We start from the raw sequence: 21,545 nt of genomic DNA on the forward strand, positions 1-21,545 counted from the left end.
GATGGCAACTGCAGCCTACTGCACCACTGAACAAGAAAGCGAAAACACTTGTCTCTACCTGTACTAGTGAAAATGAGCCAAAGATTTGCTAGTCTGCTTCTTCCTTGTAAGGAGCTCAGAGCTGCTGGTGATTAGCAAAATATAGGGACCCTAATTCTGATCCAGCAGACAAAGTTGGATATCATTCCAAATGCACCAGTTAGGAATTTATGTCCTGACTTTTGAAGGTGCTGAGCGTTCAGAGCTCCTGTTGCGTTTAGTGGGAGCCGCAGTGGCTCAGGTATCAGAGGGGTAGCCGTGTTAGTCTGGATCTGTAGAAGCAGCAAAGAATCCTGTGGCACCTTATAGACTAATACACGTTTTGGAGCATGAGCTTTCATGGGTGAATACCCACTTCGTCGGATGCATGTAGTGGAAATTTCCAGGGGCAGGTATATATATGCAAGCAAGAAGCAAGCTAGAGATAACGAGGTTAGTTCAATCAGGGTGGATAAGGCCCTGTTCTAGCAGTTGAGGTATGAAAACCAAGGGAGGAGAAACTGGTTTTGTAGTTGGCAAGCCTTTAATCCTGAGCTGATCGTGGTCAAATTTGCAGATGAACTGAAGCTCAGCAGTTTCTCTTTGAAGTCTGGTCCTGAAGTTTTTTTGCTGCAGGATGGCCACCTTAAGATCTGCTATAGTGTGGCCAGGGAGGTTGAAGTGTTCTCCTACAGGTTTTTGTATATTGCCATTCCTATATCTGATTTGTGTCCATTTTCCTTTTCCGTAGAGACTGTCCAGTTTGGCCAATGTACATAGCAGAGGGGCATTGCTGGCATACAATGGCGTATATTACATTGGTGACTGGCAGGTGAACGAACCGGTGATGGTGTGGCTGATCTGGTTAGGTCCTGTGATGGTGTCACTGGTGTAGATATGTGGCAGAGTTGGCATCGAGGTTTGCTGCATGGATTGGTTCCTGAGCTAGAGTTACTATGGTGTGGTGTGCAGTTACTGGTGAGAATATGCTTCAGGCTGGCAGGTTTCTGTGGGCGAGGACGGGCCTGCCACCCAAGGCCTGTGGAAGTGTGGGATCATTGTCCCGGATGGGTTGTAGATTCCTGGTGATGCGTTGGAGGGGTTTTAGACTGGGGACTGTATGTGATGGCCAGTGGAGTCCTGTTGGTTTCTTTCTTGGGTTTGTCTTGCAGTAGGAGGCTTCTGGGTACACGTCTGGCTCTGTTGATCTGTTTCCTTATTTTCTCGTGTGGGTATTGTAGCTTTGAGAATGCTTGGTGGAGATTTTGTAGGTGTTAGTCTCTGTCTGACGGGTTAGAGCAGATGTGGTTGGTGGCTCAGGGTATACCTATACTGTAGTTAAAAACTCACAACTAGCCAATGCCAGCAGGCTCGGGCTAAGGTGCTGTTTAATTGTGGTGTAGATGTTCGGGCCTGGGCTCTAGGACCCTGCAAGGTGGGAAGGTCCCAGAGCTTGGGCTGCAGCCTGAGCCAAAATGTCTACGCTGCAGTTAAACAGCCCTGCAGTCTGATCCTTGGAAGTCAGTCTGTTGCGGGTATCTAACTGCAGAGTAGACATACCCCTGGCATCTTCAACAAGCTCTGACTTGCTTAAAAAGGGAAAGGTGACAAATGTTATGTCTGTGAATTTATAGATTCTGAGGACTACTGTGATCATCTAGTTTGACCTCCTTTATAACACAGACCAGAGAAGGTCCCAAAAATAATTCCTAGAGCAGATCTTCCAGAAAACCATCCAATCTTGATTTAAAAATTCTGAGCGGTGGAGAATCCACAACGACCCTTGGTAAATTATTCCAGTGGTTGATTACTCTCACTGCTAAAAGTTTGCACCTTAGTCTGATGATATGAACAAAAGGGACCCTGACGTCAGCGATTTATATGGCTAGGTATGGAGGAGAGAGTTCTACAATCGTTGAATTGCTTCTGTTTTTCCTTTTTAAGTAATGCTTTTGTACTGAGGATGCTGACTGTCCTAATGTGATACCAATATTTCATTTTAACGGTAAATGAGAGCACAGTGTGGATTTGCAGGATGAATGAGGCAAAGCTGTGTGCTTAGTTTTGAATGAGTTCTGTTTATTCTGTTGGGAGGCTGTTTCTTTTATTAAAAATGCTAATAGGATTATTTTGAGATCTCTGGCCTTAGTGCTTGGCTGTCATACAGGCCACTGGCAAAGCTTCAGCTCAGAGTGTGCATTAAACAGTAACCTAGAATTTCATTTCACGACCTGTTGTTTTTTGGGGGGGGTTTTTTTCCTTCTCTCCTACTGCACGTTAGGATTCCAGGATACACAACAAGACACTGAAACGGACCCGGAAGTTTGTGGTAGATGGAGTGGAAGTGAGTGTCACCACCTCCAAGATCATCAGCGAGGATGAAAAGAAAGATGAAGAGATGAGATTCCTCAGGCAAGCTGGAAGTTGGTCACTGAGAATTTGGGAGGGTTGGCTTGGCTGGCTCCCAGGACTAGCAATGGGGGACACAGCCTTTCACCTGAGCACACACCCAGTAGTGACCTCAATTCTCCACATGGTAGCAAAATGTTAATGGGAACAGTCCAGCTCACAATGGGCAGCTGTCCACAACGTACAAACCACCTCACTGGCACGCTTATTGACAGTCCCAGTAGAGGCTAAGGATTGGACATTGACATTGGACATTGAGGTACACTTTTTCACTTATGGGCCATGCATTCCCTGCTGAGGCTTACCAGTGGCACTCTGTATGGGAAGTTTTCACTGCCTCTGTCTTGGCTAAGCCTGTTGTGTGGATAAACTTGCATCGATTTCCACAGCTATCAGTGTGACACATCAACTCAGCTAGAGTAAACTAATAGAACATTTCAAGATGTTTTTGTTTGTTGGCTTTTGTATTTGCTCGGATAGACTTTTAATAATGGAAGAACTAAGAGGAATTTTAGTCTTCGGCATGTTCAGGCCCTCGAAAGCTTTAATTCCATTACATTTTTGTAGCCTTCAAGCCTCTAGGATTCTAGTTAGGGGAGAGAGGGCCGTTTCTGGCTTCATTATGATTAGTGGCAACAGTGAAATGAAAGGCTTATAAAAATCCGGGGCCTGATTCTTTGTTACAACAAGGTCCCTCAGCATTGCTCTGGAGGACCCCCTGAGGATATCCCTTGCTTGTTGACAAGTCTCTAAGCTATCCCTGCTCCCATAAGGTATATTACTCTTCAGCTAGTCTATTTCCCAAGTGCCAGGGGAAATTTACTGCTCCAACTTGCACTGAGGGCCAGGCAGGTGCCAAGTGGCCCTAGAATACAGGGAATGCAAAGATGGCTTAAAGCCACTCTTACACCCTCTTCTTCCTGCACAAGTACAGGGAAGGAGTAACTGGAAATTGGGCATCTGTTTTCATAACTGGCCTGCTCTACCTACACTACTGGGCCGGGGCGGGGGAGGGAGGACAAGTGGGACAGAGAAAGGTTTAAAAACTCACACATCACTGCACAAAAGTGCATTCAGAGAAAGCTACCATTTCACAGGGTTTTCCTAGCAGGCTTAGTGCATTTTCTTTGCATATCTTTTCCCACTTGCAAGTTTCATATCTGGGTTTTTTTCCTGCTGTTTGTTGAAACGTGCCAAGATATTGATTTTTAAGGCTGAAGTGGAGAGGAACAGATCTTGTTGGGCCAATTGATTTAATGGGGTGAGTGTGTTTGGATAAGGGAAATTGCTCTAAAGTGGTTTTCCCAGCAAGATTCCCAGACTGTGTGTGGTTTGCTGAAGAGCATAAAGCTAATGCACTGGAGCGAAGGTCACACTGGGAATTTCACTTAAAAACTGCGACTCCTCTTTCTCCCTCACCCAGGATATCAGCAATTTCTAGCTGAGCCAGCCTGTAAACCTGGCAAATGAGCATGGATTTGCTTCAGTGAAAGGCAGATGACTAGATCAGATCTCCTTGGTTCACATGGGAAAACTATCCTTCCCACCATCTGTGTCATGGACTGCCTTCACTCCTGAACTTGCAGGATGGGCAGGGCAGCCCTAACTCAGGCTGACTTGTATTGCAAAGACTACTATAAAGTTAGACTGGATGGGACGTAACAGACCGGTTTTACCCTGCTGGGTAGAAGAGGCTTCTTTCCTACAAGTATATCTTCAAGGGGTTTCTCTAGACAAGTTTTAACTGTCCCAAGCAATGGGGCTTCCACTACTATTCTGCTGGCTAATAGATCTTGCCTGTAAGATTTGACCCTCTTGCCCTTGTTAATATCGCTAACATCCTGCCTTCCTACAGACAGAGAACTGGTGCCATGGAGTCTGGATGCAAATCAATGAGGCTGCATTTACCTCCTCCCTGAGTTCAAAGCAGTAACCCTTTCCTGATCACTGTGGGGGGTGCCTGTGTGGTTGGTTGGTTTGCACTGTGGTTGAATGTGCATTGAAAATGCAATTTCTCCTCCCATGTTATTTCACTTACAAACTCCGCCTGCATGGGGAAGGCACCAAGCCTGGAATTTTACTTGTGGTTTTTTTTTGTTTTTTTTTTAAACCCTTTTAGGCGCCAGGAGTTGCGGGAGTTGCGCCTGCTTCAGAAAGAGGAACACCGGAACCAGACCCAACTGAACAACAAACACCACCTGCAGCTGGAACAAATGCTGAGGCGCTTTGAACAAGAAATGATGGTAGGTGAGAAGGGGAAGGTGAACCTAAATGTCCTAGCTGGTTTGACTTCTCCTTTGCAACTGTCCTGCAGATACAGAGCGAGAGATGCCGTGTACTCTAGGCTGGTCAGCAGAGATATTCAATGCCAATTGTTACACAAGCCACTAAAAACTAATCCTAAACCCTTGCTCACTCTGCTAAAGCGATGCTGGCTGGATTCACTCAGAGGGCACAACAATGAAGGAAGCCCTATGGGAGCCAGCAGCCCTAGGCTGGTTTTCCAGAACGCATTGCTGTGGGCCAGGACTTCCTTTATACCCCCCTGTCCAATAGCAAAGGGGAGGTGCTGGGCCAGCTCTTCTCCCCATATTCTGGTGGTGTCAGAGCTGAGCCTATAGGTGAGACTTTGGGTCCTATAAACTGAATACAGGTGAATTGTCCTGTAGTGATTTACAGCTGCGTGCCCAGCTGTGCCTGCTCGAGGGAGAGGCGTCAGAATGTGTTGAAGTAAATGGATGGGGGTTTTTTATAGCTAAGTCAGATTTAAAAAAAAAAAAAAACCTTTCAAGAGGCAGCAGATAAGTGTATCCTGCGTCCTGTCAGTAACCCCCAGGCCTCCCTGGAGGCCAAGAGGAACTGTACGCATTTCACGTTTCCCTAAATATTTAGAGTCTCTCTTGACCTGTTTGACATGCTGTCCACTTGAATCCCTCCTTAAAAAGAAGTACCTGCTCACTAAGATTTTTGCCAACATCGCGGTGTGACACATTATGGAACAACGATGTGCTCCCTCTACAGTTCTCCTGAGGCACTTAGCAATCAAACCACATCCCACAAGGGCCCATGTTCCTGCTGATGGTGGTATAATGCTGGTGCGACTCGAGTAGAGAGAAGACAGATATGTCGGTGAAATGTTGCAGAAGGCAATGTCCTTCAGTGGTTTGCATACTCAGGGATGTTGAACAAAAAATCATACATTTGGGCTTCTCCCATCACCAGGATGTTGCTACCAGAACTTTATTGCACATCAGGAATGAAGTTCACCTCCTGAGCTGGCCAAGCCCAGAGACGGAATAAGGGGGGTTCTGCTGCTCAAGACCTGGTCTACACTGTGGGTGGGGATCCATCTAAGTTACACAACTTCAGCTAAGTGAATAACGTAGCTGAAGTCGACTTACTTAGATCTACTTACCGCAGCGAAGACACCGCGGTAGGTTGACTGCTGATGCTCCCCAATTGACTCCCCTATGTTTCTCGCTCCGGTGGAGTACTAGAGTCAATGGGAGAGCGCTTGGCGGTCAATTTATCGCGTCTTCACTAGATGTGATAATTCCCCCCTCCCCCCACTGGATCGATTGCTCCGGACGTAAGTGTAGACATGCCCAAGATTGAGGTGCATTGGTAGAACTGGCGGGGGGGGGGGAGGCAGAGAGATTTGCACAATGCCTGCCCACCCCAGACTTGGCTCTGCCCAATATGATTAGTATCTCATTTTCGTAAACTTCTTGCGTCCATTCCTTCAGTGCTCACTATTTTTGATTTGAGAAAGAATATAGCCCAGAGAGGGTTTAGTCTGAACCTTGTTCTCTTCCCCTCTCTTCCCCCTGCCCCCAAATAGGCAAAAAAGAAATTCTTCGACACTGAGCTGGAGAACCTAGAACGTCAACAGAAGCAGCAGATCGAGAAGATGGAACAAGATCACTCATTACGCCGGCGGGAAGAGGCAAAGCGCATCCGTGCTGAGCAGGAACGAGACTACAACAAATTTCAGGAGCAGCTTAAGCAGAAGAAGAAGGAGGTAAAAATGGGAAAGGCATGGGGAAGAACTGGTTTGCTCTAGCTGTTACAGAAAGTGTTCCTTCCAGGAGTGGATCATGGCATCCTTACCCAGGGGATATCTTGGGGGCAGGGAGGTGAGAGGCAGCAGTAGCTATCTTCAGTGGGAGGCTTCTGCTTCTCTTATTCTATAGGATTGTTCCTGTGGCCCAGCTCCTGAGGTGGAGCTTCAGCCTAAGTTACCCACTGAAAGTCTCATCTCTTCTCTCTCAAAGGTCAAGACCGAAGTTGAGAAGCTTCCCCGGTATGCGCGCAAGGAGAGCATGAAGGTGAAGACAGAGGAATTTGCGCAGAAGAAGCAAGTCTTGGTAAGCCCAAGAAAGGATTAGCTTCACACCAAAGAGCAGAGGGGATACAGGAGAGGGGCACCTGGTGACTTGGCTTCTTACCTCCAAGTGCCACAGGGTTTAAAATACTGAAGGTGCACATAAAGTTACAGCTGGAAAACAGCTCACTTTACTGGCATCTCCCCCCAGGAACGAGAGTTTGTAGTCAAACAGAAAGAGGATCTGGAGCTGGCCATGAATAATATTACTGTGCAGAACAGGAAGGAGATCTGCGACAAGGAGCGTGAGTGCCTGAACAAAAAGCAGCAGCTCATGAGAGGTGAGTGGAATAGAGTGGGGAGGAAGAAAACAAATGCTGTAGTGATGGGTTTATCCAATGTTGGCTCTTCCTACACAACAGATGCTGACATTGCTGCAAGCTATCAGGAGGATTTAGCAATAAACAGCCTTGCCAGGTCCTGCCCGAATGTTTAATAATAATAATACTTAGCAGTTTAATCTCCAAAGCGCTTTACAAATACGAACCAATTAGGCTTCATAATTACAAGAGACAATTCACAGATATGGCTTGCAACCAGGGCCTCTTGGAAAACAGGAGAAGGTGTATGATTGCCCCTTCATCTGCTTTACAGCTTCCGACTAATGGTATCACTAGAGCTCAGGATAAGAGTGAGCGAGTGTGTGTTAATTTCTCTCCCCTTCCTTAGACCGAGAAGCTTCCATCTGGGAGCTAGAAGAGCACCACCTACAGGAGAAACACCAGCTTATCAAGCAGCAATTGAAGGACCAGTATTTCCTCCAGAGACACGAGCTGGTCCGAAAGCACGACAAGGTAAGAGAGTTCAGCCCTTTGTGACTGACCTTGACCCCTTCTGCTGCCCAGCAAGGCAGTGAGCCACTGTCTGGAACCTGCCCCTGGTGGGTCTGCAAGGAGTTGTCATTCCCACTCTTTGAACTGCGTACCCCTGAAAGCGAAGGGAATGGGGAGAAGGATGGTGATTGTCGCAGGTGGGTGGGTGTGTAGCAGGACAAGGAGTGAATATCAGCCTGTTTTGTTGCTAATATTTGGGATCCCTTCCCTGCGCTGTGTGAGTGTTGCCTCAAGGAGAGAGGCATGTGCTTCGAGATCTTTGAAAATGAGCTATTTCCAGAAAGTCTCTGATGTGTTGCTGGTTTACAGGATGGCAGGGGAATTGAAAGTATGAAATAGTTGCATGAAAGGAGCAGGGCTTTGTAGTTAACCTGACTCACTTGAAATCCTTCGGTAAGATGCCTGTGACCAGGCTTGCTGAATGAAGTTCCCAACTCCCACCCTTGAGGAACAAGGCTAGCACTGCACCCATGTTTCTGCTCCTGGAATGTTCCCATGATACATGATTCAGGCTCTTTGCATCTTGTCCGTGATCAGTTGTGTCTTCATTTCTCCCTTTGTGATGGGAAGGGCCCCACTCCCACCTGGAGCATGGGGAATCCTTGCCCACAAGGCCATGTCATGGACTCAGAAGGGAGCACATGGAAGCTCAGATAAGTCCGAGTCCCTGTTGTGGGCTGCCATTTTTCTTCATCTTAACCTCCATCTCCTCCTTTTTCTGGGGCCTGTTTGGCACATTTTCCTACAGCCCTAGGGAGGAACTTTTGTTGTAGTCAGCAATGATGTGGTGGTTTCCACCGTTCCCTAGCACAGTAATCATCCTTTTGCTCTCCATTGGCCTGACTTGCCTCTCCTCTCTGCTGACCTTGCTTTCTTTCCTTGCTTTGCTGTTCTAGGAGCGAGAGCAAATGCAACGGTATAACCAGCGAATGATAGAGCAGCTGAGGATTCGGCAGCAGCAGGAGAAAGCTCGTCTCCCCAAAATCCAGAGGAGCGAAGGGAAGACCCGCATGGCCATGTACAAGAAGAGCCTCCACATAAACTCCAGCGGGAGCATGTCAGAACAGAGGGAGAAGATAAAACAGGTCAGGCTCACTGAACTATGTGGTAATGCGGCAGAACACATGGGCTCTGGAGACTTCCCCCATGGCCTGGGGTGGAGCACTGCACTGCTTTGCAGGTGACATAGCAGTGTAGAGTGACCCGATGTCCCGATTTTATAGGGACAGTTCTGATTTTTGGTTTTTTTCTTATATTGGCTCCTGTTACCCTCCACCCCATCCCGATTTTTCACACTTGCTGTCTGGTCACCCTGTAGCAGTGCTAGAGGGAAATGCTTGCTATCTTTCAACAGTAGCCCACCCTGAGAAACTAAGGACAGCATTGATGGGCCCTGTGGAAGGAAAGCAGTGGTATAACTTGTCAGTTCTCCCATAACCATGAAAACCTGTATCAAAGTAGTGCAGAGTCCTGCACTCAAGGAGGGATTTCCAAAGGCGACCTTGACCCCTTCTGCCGCCCAGCAAGGCAGTGAGCCACTGCCTGGAACCTGCCCCTGGTTGGTCTGCAAGGAGTTGTCATTCACACTCTTTGAACTGCGTGCCTGAAAGCGAAGGGAATGGGGAAAGAGGGATGGTGGTTGTCGCAGTGGGTGGGCGTCACTTAGAACCAAGTGACTTAGAACATGTCAGTGGGACATGTGCTCCTAAACCCCCAGAATCCACCCATGTCACTGCAGATCCCGTTATAAGAGGTAAGGGAAACTATTTCTCATCTCCTGTTAAAATTAATTGACCACGTTCATTAGTGTTAGGAGCCTGAGGTGAAAACTGCTCCTCGGATCTGGGGTTGCTGCTGAATGTCCCCAGCTCGTCCAAATGCTCGGAGGATTTTCAGTAGAATAACAGCAGCGTAACAGGCCTGCTGCAGGCCCAGCAGCTTAACAGTGAAGTGGATGAGCTCTTGTTCACGTGAAAATACCTGCATGTAGGTACTATATGTCCACATGGGTCTAGGATGTTCTGGGGCAGCCTAAGTGAGTGCCAGCAACCACTAGGGTCCAAAATATGTTTGTTTTAAAGTTGCTCAATTAAAAGAGCATCTGTTTTGATCACTGGCTCTTGCCTGACTCTGTGGAGTTGGGGCTGAGTTTTGGGGCAGGTTGTTTTGAATGGACTGTATATGGATGTCACAGTTAAACCGAGCATTTAGGTGTCACCCACCTTGGCTCTTTATTCCTTTGATGGTGTCAGCTCATTAACTTCTTAGCCAGCCTCTGCTCTTGGGTGACTGAGGGTACTGGGGGCTGCTTTCTGTTCCAGTTTGCTCAGCAGGAAGAAAAGCGGCAGAAGGCAGAGCGGCAGCAGCAGCAGCAGAAACATGAGTTCCAGATGAAGGAAATGAGTGCCCAGTGTGAGAGCAACGCGAACGAACTGCAGCAACTGCAGGTAACATCACACTGAGGCAGAGCTGCACGTATGCAATCAGATGTATAAGCTGGGGATGGGGAGCATCATTTCACTAGCATTACCTGTACGGAGGAGGGGTCATGGCTGCTGTGAGAAATATGGTTGTGGGAACTGGCAGTTAAGTTTGACTAAAGGTCCAATCTCCCATCTGTTCCTATTAGAGGGTTCCCTTAAACATGTGATCATACTTCAGACTCTGAGCTGCCAAAGGTTCAGCAAAAGTAGTGTAAAACCATAGGATGAGCATGGGTGGAAAGGGTTCTCCATTTCTTCTGGAGCATGTAGGGAGGAGATGGTTCTAGTGTCTCCTTCATACAGTCCATCCACAGACTCCTTATACCTTCTTCTGGCTGTTTTATTTAGAATGAGAAGTGTCACCTCTTGGTGGAACATGAGACCCAGAAGCTGAAGGCCCTGGATGAAAACCACAATCAGCACCTGAAGGACTGGCAGGATATGCTGAGGCCACGGAAGAAGGTAACGTTCCCTGCACACAGGCCGCTGGAGCCTGGTTGGCTGGCAGGGGCTGTCAATACAGTGGCAGCATGACCACAAATACAGATCTCTTGTTTGTTCATTTTTTAATTAAGGCTCTGGAGGATGAGCTGAACCAGAAGAAGTGGGAGCAGGAGGTGTTCTTCAGACTGAGCGAGGAAGCAGATTGTCAGATCCCAGCATCCCTAAACAAACCTGTCAAGTTCGTTCCCTTCAGCTCTGCAGAGTTCTCATAACGCCTGGATCCGGGCGGGCCAGCGAGCTAGCTGGCACTCGCTCTACCTTGATTATCTGTGGACAAGCAACTCAGGACTGCAGGGACCCGCTCAATGACACGCCAGCCTCCCTCAGGGCAGTTCCCTTCTGTCTCTCTGCTTTGCCTGAGAGAAATATGGCCTCCTCCCACTTCTGTCTGACACTGTGGGAGATCAGCTTGATTTCTGAGCAGAGGTGGCATTTCCTGGGACTGGCTCACTGTGCCAGAAGAGCTGCAGTGACTCTCCCAGCAGGGATAGCTGGCAGGGCTGTGCCCATGATCCTACTCATGCTGTCTGCTGAACTCTTTACCCTGTGGATGAGACTGGTGCCCATGCTATGTCCAATCCTAGATTGGCGCAATAAATGCTACGGACATGAGAAGTATTAGGGACTCTCAAACACTGTCCAAAGTGGTTGTTTAAACATCCCTATTCTTTGTGGCTACCTCCTTCCCCTTTTTGTTGCCAGGGCAGTGGTTGGGTGCAGTTTGTCAGCATTAGCATTGTGTGATGCTACCCTGGCCTCCTGGATCCGTGAGGCCTACAAGGGTTCAGATGGTTTTCTTACAAAACGCAAAGCAGAGTTACCTGAGTTTTACTGTGGTCTCCATCTCCCCTATTTGCTCGAAAGGGGTTCAGCAGTTTTTCCTCCCAATTTAAACCCTGGGGGACTAGCTTGGCTCCCCCGCTGAAATGTCTCTGCGTTTCCTTTGTTTGCCCTGGGAGTTGATGTTAAATGGCACAGCTTCCTCTCAGGTTCCTAGTCACTCTGTGTCACTCGCTGATCCCGCAGGACTGTGTGGGGTATGGTGTCTAGGAATCATACTGCCCTGTGGCACAGGGCAGTATGAAGCATCACAGCTATGCTGCTAGGCCAGCCTAAAACTCTTGCCTCCTAAGAAAAGTTATGGTTGGAAGGAGGAGCAAGGAGAGGTTCATGGTTTTATTCAGTTCTGCAGTTTAACACACCGAAGTGTCAGTAGTGATCATGTGCCCTTTGTATCGGGGGATTACTGCTTCCAGAAAATACTTTTATCAGCCCTCAGAGCTGTGCACAAACTAGAGGTCAGAGAAAGTGCTGTGCATTTTTGGAGCATGTAGGCCAGGCCTTTGCAACACAGATTACTTGCTGCAAAGCTTGGTTTCAAAAGATTCAAACTGGCAAAGACTTGGCAGTCTGGCTCTTAAATTGGTGATGGGGAAGATGGAATTGACAGCTCCGGCTGGCTTGTAGCTGTAAAGAGTAACTTCTTCCAGAAGTGGTGCCTAAGCTCCTTAAGCAAAGACCTTGCAAAGACTTGTCACGACTTTATCTCACATTCTCTTGGCTTCCTGCCGAGGGTTGGGGTTGTACAAAACTAGATAGGGCAGTTGTACCTCAAGTTCTGTCTACCTTTTTTCACCCATGTCCACACGATGCTGTGAATCAGTCTCTCACTCTCCATCCCCAACACACACAAATTGGCACCACGATGGTCTACATGTCTGTTTAATTGTCACGAATGCATTTTGCAGTAGTGCCTGGGTAGGAATTAAGTTTCCCTTATCCAAGCCTAGGTACTGCCAATCCTGAGAAGTCCCAAGGTATCCAGACTGCGGCCAGTCTCCTTTATACTGTTCCAATCAGCAGAGTAGCAAGCGAATCTTGTGTTTCCGATACAGCTGTTTTCTGATTTTGACAAGAGCACAGAGTTGCTGTAGTGTACAAGATGCCTTGATATGTAGCATTCTCTCCCTTGTGAGACTGTCTGATCACAAAACAGCATGTGGTAACAGTTAGCTTTTCCTTCCTTTGGTCTATGTGCCACATTGTCATTTGAAGCTTAGATTGTATCTTCCAATCATGGGATCCTTATTAAAAATATTCCACCTAAGAGCAACTGTGTCGTGGTGTCTTAAGAGACTTACTAACTCTGCTGTGTAGCACTAGCTTGAGGAGACACCTCATGTTAGCATAGAATCCTAGATACATGGGAAGTTGAAAGCTTTGGAGCTCAAAGTTGTAAGTTTCAAAACACCTTTGTACTGAAGAGGGGGACATTTCCTATCCATTTAGAATTTTTTAAAAGTATCTTTCAGTTCCCTGAAAACTTGTGTCCTCTTGACTGTTCTGAGTTCCCTATGAAATTAAAGGTATTACTGTTTTGTTACTTGACTCACAGTAGCTCTGATAGACTGACCTGGGCAGCCAACCATACATAGTGGAGGCTTGACTGATATGTCAATGGAAAAAGAAAGGCACACAGAAGAGCTGCATAGTTGATTGTACCATCGCTCAAAGCACCATGCGTTCCGAGACCTCGAGTCCTCATTTTTTATTTTTATTTTTTTCACTCACTACTAAGCACCTTTTTCGAAATGGCTAGTTTACCTCTCTCTGCAGTATAACTGGTCTATTTCCCTAAGTATCAGCTGTGCCTTCATGATGTATCATACGGTATGGTGATGTTGCCTGTCTAGGAGTTGATGTAGGAATGAAGGAGGTGAGTTGTCTTTGAAGGACCTGGGTTGACTTGAGCCTTCTGATAGTGTTAGAAATGTCTTACAGTAGCCCTGGGGCCATTTTTTGTTCAGTCTTGCTGCTGTAAATTTAGAAGAACTCTGTGAAATCACTAGTGTCCCTGAGATTGGAATCCGCCCCTTCATCTTTAATGTGTGCGTGACTGAAATGTTTATCATTGGAAAGACTTTCTGGAATACCTACACATGAGATACTTTTCCAGTTTAAATCTTTATGCTGGAATATAGAGAGGAGGAAAATGTCAAAGCATGAACAGTATTCCAGACAGGTTTTTCTCAGAACTCCATGCTAAAGAGTCAGTCAGAGCTAGACTTACTCCTAGCTTGGGCAAGAGTTTGATTTGCATGTTGTGCAGCAGCGATGATGGGGACAACTTCTGGGGGCTTCCAGCTTGAATGGGATATGCCAGCTTTTTGTAAATCAACAGTCATTCACTCATTAGTTAATCTTATTGGTGGCTAGAAACCTGTAACTTAGTTGCCATTTTCTTAACCTGGGATTGGGAACTCTTTTTTTCCAGTGCCGTTTGCTGCTTCTCAATTGCTGTATGGTGCACTGTAGCTTTACGTAAGTGCAATACTGATCTCTAAAAGGAGAGCAGTGAAGTGTGTTTTACAGTTGCAACATTTAAAGGAAGCATGTTCTTCCTTTTAAGGGTCAGATTTTTCTCCCCCTTTGGAAGTAATCTTTTTTCTAAGGCAAATAAAACCAACTTATTTTTGTCTGTTGGGGGTGGGGATGTCATTTTTATGTGGCTTTGAATAAAACTTTTTTTTTGAAATATTTTGTAAAGTGTCTTCAGTGGGGCAGCCACTCTGTGAATAGTAATCTAATAAAGTAACAAAGTGAGACGCTGGGTTTGTGTCTAATGTTCTGTGTACTCTCTGAACTTGGCTTCAGATTGGCAAAGTTAGCCTTCTGTTAGTATATTTGGGTTTAACTGTGTGAGGGGACTCTGTGATACCTGTTCTGGGCTATCAACCTTGCAAAGCAGAACTTCAGTTTTCCAAATGCAATTGGCTGCTCTGAAAATGCTGTCGCTGCATGTAGCAATTTTGTATTGATGGATCTCTGCAGGGAAGCTAGACCCCTCTGAGTCTAGATCTCAGCTTCAAGCTGTAGCTCTTCTAAAGTCCTTGCTGATGTTAATCTAAAGATAGTTAACGAGTGACACTATTTGGCAGAGCCAGGAACTGCACTTTCAATGGGACTTGTATTCTGCCTTGAACTCATCAGTAATAGTGTTATGGCACCTTTAGTTTTCAGGAGCTCAAAACCCTTTACCAACATTTGTGAATTGGCCATGCCAACTTCTGATGCTGCATGTGGTTACATCTGAGACCCAGAGGTTAAGTGACTAGTCCTAAGGCACTAGGGTGACCAGATGTCCCGATTTTATAGGAACAGTCCTTATTTTGGGGTCTTTTTTTCTTATATGGGCACCTATTCCCCCACCCCCGTCCCGATTTTTCACATTTGCTGTCTGGTCACCCTATAAGTCACAAAGTTGGAATAGTGGACCATGTGGACTAATGCCCAGTTCTGTGCTGTTAACCACTGGACCATGGTTTTAGCTTTTGCTGGGGTGGACTCTGGCTTTGGGAACATCATAAGATTGTGAGACAGTATTTATTTCTTCACTGCGTTTATTCAGGAGGGCTGTCTGTGGCTTCGACACTACACTTCCAGTCTGCTCTGTCTAAGTGTTTCTGTCTGTAACAGGCCGTAGGGCCTGTTTAAACTTCATTTTTTAATAAACGTTGCTATAAATTCAAATTATAAACCAGTTTATATTATCCCCTTGGTGCCTGAAGTCTGGCATCAAGCGGGAGGAGGGGCTCTCTGCTGAGACTGTATAGTTTTATAATGTGAACACGATGTGCTCCAGTACAATAGAGTAGGTGGTGGAAATAAAAAGCAAACCTACTTTGAAGAACTGCCTGTGCGTTGATGTCTGAATAAGAGTTGGGGGTAATGGGCCTCAGTGGAATAATGAAGAGATCAGACACCTCTGGATACATGCACTTAATCTCCGCCCATGAGAGGCCTAAGGATGGAAAGGCAGGAGTTACAGCTCTGCTATCTTGGTCTGTAGGATGGGAACCCTGGGAGGGGTTACAGGAAGTAAGGAAGAAGGGGTAGCTTCACTGCCAGAAACAGTGCTGCTGCTTTTCTAACTGGCTTGGGAAGCAGCGCTCCTCTCCTTAGTGGGTGCAGTCAGAATTCCCCTTCTTGTTTCAATCTATTCCAGCCATTGGCTAGAAAGGAACCCCAAAACAAATGCGACTGAGAGCTGATTGGGCGATGAAATGCCTTAACTGAATGAATGGTGTTGCATTCTTGTCTTCTCTGCTTTAGAGACTGGAATCTGCAACCCTTCAGCCAACATGACCAGCTCATATCGTTTTACACCCGCAATGTCATGCTGAGAAAAATGTATCGCAAACGAAGACTCCCTGGCTTCCCCCTTCCATATAATATAGCTACTGCCAGCAGGCAAATGCTCCAGTAATGATGTGACATGCACCAGAGTAGAAGAATCTAGCAAACTATCTTATTTTTAGCTGCACCTCTGTCATAGCTTCCTACTCAGATTTGAACCTTAGCGTTCATAAACTGAGAAGCTAGCATGAACCCTCTAAACTTAATTACCAGCTTAGATCTGATATCGCTGCCACCAGCGAGGAATTTCCAGGGCCTGATCCTCGGTCTCCCAAAACGTTCCCTGGGGACCCCCAAGACTCAGAATGCCCTGAGTCTTACAACAAAGGGAAATAACCTCCCCCCTTGTCTCCTCTTTACCCCTCCAGGCTTCCCCTGGAAGATACAGCTTCAAAGTCCTTGAAACACAGCACTGAGAGATTAAGTATCTCTATCCTCCCCCTCCTTCTTCCCCTGAGGCTGTTCAGATCCACCCTCAGTAGATCTAACACAAAGAGAATTTCCTCTTCCTTCGCTCCTTAGCCTACCCAGAGAAAACTCAAAAGGTCTTAAAAAGAAAGCTTATATAAAAAGAAGAAAAACACATAAACATAGTCTCTGTATCAGGTTGACAATACACGGGTCAATTACTTAAAAGAAAAATATGAATAAACAGCCTTATTCAAAAAAGATATCCAATTTAAAACCTTCCAGCAAAACTACACACATGTAAATACAAACAATAAAAGCTATTGTCTTATACCTGTACTTACAACTGGGAAACAGAAGATTAGAAGCTTGAAGATAGAAAGATCCCTCTCATAGCTGAGAGACAGACAAAAGACCCAGACCCAAACATTCCCTCCCTGAGCTTTGAAAAATCCGGTTTCCTGATTGGTCCTCTGGTCAGGTGTTTGGTTCCCTTCATTAACCCTTTTCAGGTAAAAGAAACATTAACCCTTCGCTATCTGTTTATGACAACCTCCCCGCCAGGGCTGACAGTCTCCTGTACATTGCTCAGAAATCGTTTTTCCTAATCAGCTTTCAGATTATGCTGGTGTAGAATGGATGATCCTATAAGATTATCCTCGCTTAAACTGTTTCTCTTGTACAAAAACCTGGGTCAGATTTAAACATCGGGATAAACTTATTTTTATGAAAACATTGAAAGATCTAGTGAATTTTTAAAAATACCCTTACCTATCTCCCTCCAAACACCAATTAAAAACTAAGCTGTTGGCTGCACAAAAACCCTATTTAGAGTAACATCTGTCTTTTCTCTCAAGTTCTTACCAGGCTTGAGGTGTTGTATAGTAATTGGCCCTACAGGGACAGGATGTCTGAATCTTGTACCTATCATTTACACAATTTCTGCCTCTCCTTGAGCCATTCTTGAAGGATATCCTAAGACAAATGGTGCTGTAGACATTTGCTTCTGGAATAACCTGTATCTCCCTTCTGAATACTAAAGGCTACTGCATTTAAAGGATCCCATTTACAACTATTGCATTGTTAACCACTATAAATTCCTTGAAGACCAACTAGTTGGTGCTCAGGTCAAGTCAAATCTGTGGAGTCTGCTTGTTTTTCCTTTCCTGTACTTTCCAGTAGTAGCATGAAACATGTCACTGCCTCTTATTATTTTTCCCTGGGAGGTGCTGTTCAGTGACATGAGACCTTCCCTCTGCTCTTTGCAGGTGGTGGAAGCTGCTCCTTTTTCATGCCAATGACAAACCCTCTGTGATTGTACCCATAAGAAATCTAGTAGAGCTCATCTGGTAAGTCAGTTCCATGTTCTTTGCAGAGGGCAACTCGCACCTCCTCCATATGCTCCACTAGGTGGTACCTGCATTATAACATTGGGCACAACGACAGCCCCAGAATGCAACTCTAATGAACATCTTTGTGTGAGAAAATATAAAACTGGAGCTGGTCAGTTCTGATGGATGTTTTTCCTGTTTCTTGACAGTATCTCATTAAGAAAAATCACCCACAACTGCTAGGCTTACATTGAGCCTCAGTGTTGCTTCTCACAGCCCGCAGGGAATTCCTGATGCTCCCCTTCTCTGTTACTGGTGTCACACCTTTGGGGTTGCCACTGATTTCCCATCTGATAGAGGACTGAACATCAGAGCCATAGGCCCTTCTCCTGGGCCGTTCCCCTTGTGACATACCTGTGCAAAGTGGATGCAGCCTGGTACCATTCTGACCTGGCACTGTTACACCCACTCTACTCGGGCAAAAATGATAATCCAAGAGTCAAGGCAGTAGAAGATCAGTCCTCTCGGCTTTGGACTTGACCCTGCCTGTCCTGGTGATTTCAGTCAGAGTGACAGGTGCTCAGCACTCAGGGCAAACTAAGAGGGTTGGCCAGGAATCTGTTGGGATCCAGTCCTGTTAGTATGCTGTAAGCATTATTCTACCACACACTTGCTCCAAAACATGGCCACTTAAAGTGGCACTGTGGTTGTGTTTGTAGATTTGGCTAGTACCTTGGTGGGAGGTAGGTGAAAAAATTGCCTTGGGGTTGCCATTAGTAGGGGACAATCAGGGACACAAACACGCTTGGAACATACCTGTAACTCTGCAATCCCTACAACAGTGGATGGATGGAAAAGTACCTGGTGGACCTGCCAGCCAGACTGAACAGTGTTCCATTGCAGTTCAGAACTGAATCTGGAGTACTGCCTTCTGCTTCCAGTAAATCATTGACTCCTGAAGAATGAGCAAGGTGTGATTTTTAACAGTTGGGGCTTACTACAGGAAAGGGCACAACCCATTTGCTATCTTCCTGTTGGATTAATAGTTTACCAAGAATCTTTCATCTTATTCAAAATTGCTGGACTCTTCTTCACAGGAAGAAGGGGTGGAGGTTGGGGAGTTCTTGACTTTTTAGACCTAGTGGTGCAAAGGCTTTTTTGTGTGATGCTCATGTCAGACTTAAACTGCAGCCTTACTTTAAACATGAGAAATGTGATCATCTGCTCCTAAATTTTGACTGTGAAACTCTTCCTCATCTGGTGCTGCTGTTCTAATACCCCATCTGTCTATGCATAAACATAGGTATGGCCAAAGCAAAAGGCTCCTAAGCTCCATCTCTGACTTATGCCTCAGTTTCCCCTTCATCAAAGGGCAATACTTGCCTACTTTGTACCAGGGCTGGGAGGAGTAACTGGCTAATATGTCTGGAAGGACTTTCATACCACATGGCACTTATCATTCTGAATCACTTCTGCTCTTCTCCTTTGATTCCTGAGTGGAGGGTGTCACTTTTACACAAGTAATGAACTTCTAATGTATTATCTTAAACTCATTTCTTTGACCAGAAATTCTGCTTTTGCTTACACCTGAGCCCCCCTTCAGTTCAGCCCCAAGGCAGATGGGAAAACTTAGCTTATTAAATAAACAACTATAAATTTATCAGGACTCAACAGAGATCAGATGAGTGCTCTATAATCCGCTTCCAGGCTACTCTGCCCTCGAATCAATCTGGACAAAGCAGTACTCCACTCTTCTCCACAGCTGTCTCCAAGCTAGTTAATTAAAACCCATGTGCAACTTTACAGCATTAGTTGCAATTGTCTCTCACCCAGCCACTGGCAGCCAGTACAACTGCAACAGGTACTTGGTATTCTAAAGAATGTATGTTGCAATAGCCTCAGAGAATTAACTCTTTAGTTGGACCTTAATACTGGCAAAGAGCATCCTAGCCAGAATAACCCATGCTGTGCAGCAGTCCTGATACTGAGTGCTTCCTATTGATCTCTAGCAGTGTCTTGGCCTCCTGCCAGCATTGATGTCCCTGAAGTAGTGCACTGGAGTGGGTTTATGATGGTGCACAGAGATATACACAGGAGTTTGTTAACAAGCCTCTATGTGGATAAACATTTATCTTAATAGAAGAATAAACAGAAGTAGCTGCCTGTGTGTGCTTTACAGAAAGTTCACCAATGGAAGAGCATCATGGGTGGGTGCATGCAGCTATTTGTGTGCATATAAAAAAATCAGAAGCAGCTGTGGAGTATGGTAAGGCAAAAGAACACAGCTGTGTGATTCCCTTAGCTGGTACCTCCCAACTGCTATCGCAGCAAGGAGGGGTAATGGGCCAAATAGCTCATTCAAATTTTCTCCTTTGTTTTTAATAGTTCAATATTAGGCATCTTTATGGTGGAAGCATGTGGAATCCAAGAAGAGTGCGCCAGCCCAGATGTGAAAGAGGCTTTTGTGCCCTCCTTTGAAGGGGGAAGATGAAAAGAGCAGCCACAGCTTGCTCTCCCCTCCCCCCATGTCTTTTCTTGAACAAAACTCCTTTTGTGAACTCTGGTCCACTTCAAGCTGACAAACAAGGTCTCCTTCAGCCCGTGTCATTGTCATTTAGGCCTTGTCTGCTTTTCCTAATGCTCTGCCTCTCAGATCCCCCTCATACATAGAATAATTTAAGGGGGGTAGCTCAGTATTGAGTAGATTAGCCATTAGTGAAGGCTGAGAGTCTGCATAGAGTGTGCAGGGGAGTGAACCTAGTACATAAGCAATCTGTGTTAGGCCACTTTAGAGAGAGAGAGAGAGAGAAAATGTGTAAAATTCCATAGCCACAAATTCCATGTCATTACAAGAGGCAGAGTTCTGACCCAGCTGCCCTAAGAAACCCTCCTTAGCTCTGAGGCTGAAGTGCTATCCTGGAATAGGGATTTATAGCCTCTCAAGGCTGCTGCCACTTGAGGGCAACAGGAACACACAGTTGAGCAGGACTGATTCTTCACTCAAGCATGCTAAACCTCCAAGCTCGCCTGGTAGGCCTCTGTGTCCAGAGAGACAAGCTCTGAGGGGCCCTTGGGGAGCTCTTTGGTATTCTTGGATATGTGAAGTAGTCTGTTTGGACTCCAACTTTATGCAAGGTGGAAAGGGGTTTAAAACTGACCTTCCTCTCTTCATATGTCTGGTTTCATCAACAATAAGTGATGCAGCAGTTAGAGTTGCAGGAAATAAAATGGTATGACATGGGCTGGAAGGTCAGTGTTATGTGTTGAGGCTCTACAATTTCTCTGGCAGCCACCTGGTCTTAGCTTGCATTCCTCAGCCTCCTGGGACCTCATCAGTCTAGAATCCACCTGCTGTTGCTACTTTAGTCATGGCAACTCTCAGGCATTTCCACACACCATCTGCCCAATCTCCCAGTACCTGTGAAACTGAGCCACTCATGGAAAAATCAGCCACACTCCTAGGCCTCAGAGACAGCAGCAGTAAAGCTCAGCCGCTCCTCACAGATGCTAGGTAGGAACAACTACAAAGGAAGAGGGATAAGTATCCCCTTTGGATGTCTTCCATCCCTTTCTGCAGTTATCTTCCTCCCCTTGGCTAAGGTACATGCCTGCTGCCTCTCAGGGGCAGGATGTGGGGAGGCTGAGCCCAGCAGGGGGGTAACAGAGAACTGGCAATCTGTCCTGTCCTTTAAAGAAACAGCATTCTCTTCTCCAGAGCCAGTGTAGCAGAATTAACAGTATAAAGGGAGCCCTGTTTGAGGAGCTGCCAAGGAGCAAGACATGGTGTTAGTCAGGAAATTAAATTCATTTGGAAGCTAATGATGTGCCAGCACTAGGTCTTGGGTAACTTTATAATGTAATTAAGATGCCCTGTGGCTCAGAGTAGATTGGTTACATCACCTACTAGGGAGCTGCCTCAGAAACAGACTGTGGGTGGCACTGAGAAAATGGTGCAAATTCCTTGCTGGGTCCTTGAGAA

General features: G+C 46.1%; 1 protein-coding gene across 1 annotated transcript in view; it reads left to right on the forward strand.

Moving 5' to 3' along the window:
• Positions 1 to 14,236, forward strand: part of STK10 (serine/threonine kinase 10) — an 87,970-nt gene extending 73,734 nt beyond the window's left edge. The window contains exons 10-19 of the mRNA XM_032801514.2: positions 2,300 to 2,430; positions 4,547 to 4,670; positions 6,269 to 6,448; positions 6,702 to 6,794; positions 6,963 to 7,092; positions 7,481 to 7,605; positions 8,541 to 8,729; positions 9,966 to 10,091; positions 10,476 to 10,589; positions 10,703 to 14,236. Coding sequence (XP_032657405.1) covers positions 2,300 to 2,430; positions 4,547 to 4,670; positions 6,269 to 6,448; positions 6,702 to 6,794; positions 6,963 to 7,092; positions 7,481 to 7,605; positions 8,541 to 8,729; positions 9,966 to 10,091; positions 10,476 to 10,589; positions 10,703 to 10,843 — 1,353 coding nt within the window. The 3' untranslated portion in view covers positions 10,844 to 14,236. The remainder of the gene's footprint in view (positions 1 to 2,299; positions 2,431 to 4,546; positions 4,671 to 6,268; positions 6,449 to 6,701; positions 6,795 to 6,962; positions 7,093 to 7,480; positions 7,606 to 8,540; positions 8,730 to 9,965; positions 10,092 to 10,475; positions 10,590 to 10,702) is intronic.
• The last annotated feature ends 7,309 nt before the right edge of the window (positions 14,237 to 21,545 follow it).

Source organism: Chelonoidis abingdonii, chromosome 7 (genome assembly GCF_003597395.2).
Source record: "Chelonoidis abingdonii isolate Lonesome George chromosome 7, CheloAbing_2.0, whole genome shotgun sequence".
NCBI lineage: Eukaryota > Metazoa > Chordata > Testudines > Testudinidae > Chelonoidis > Chelonoidis abingdonii.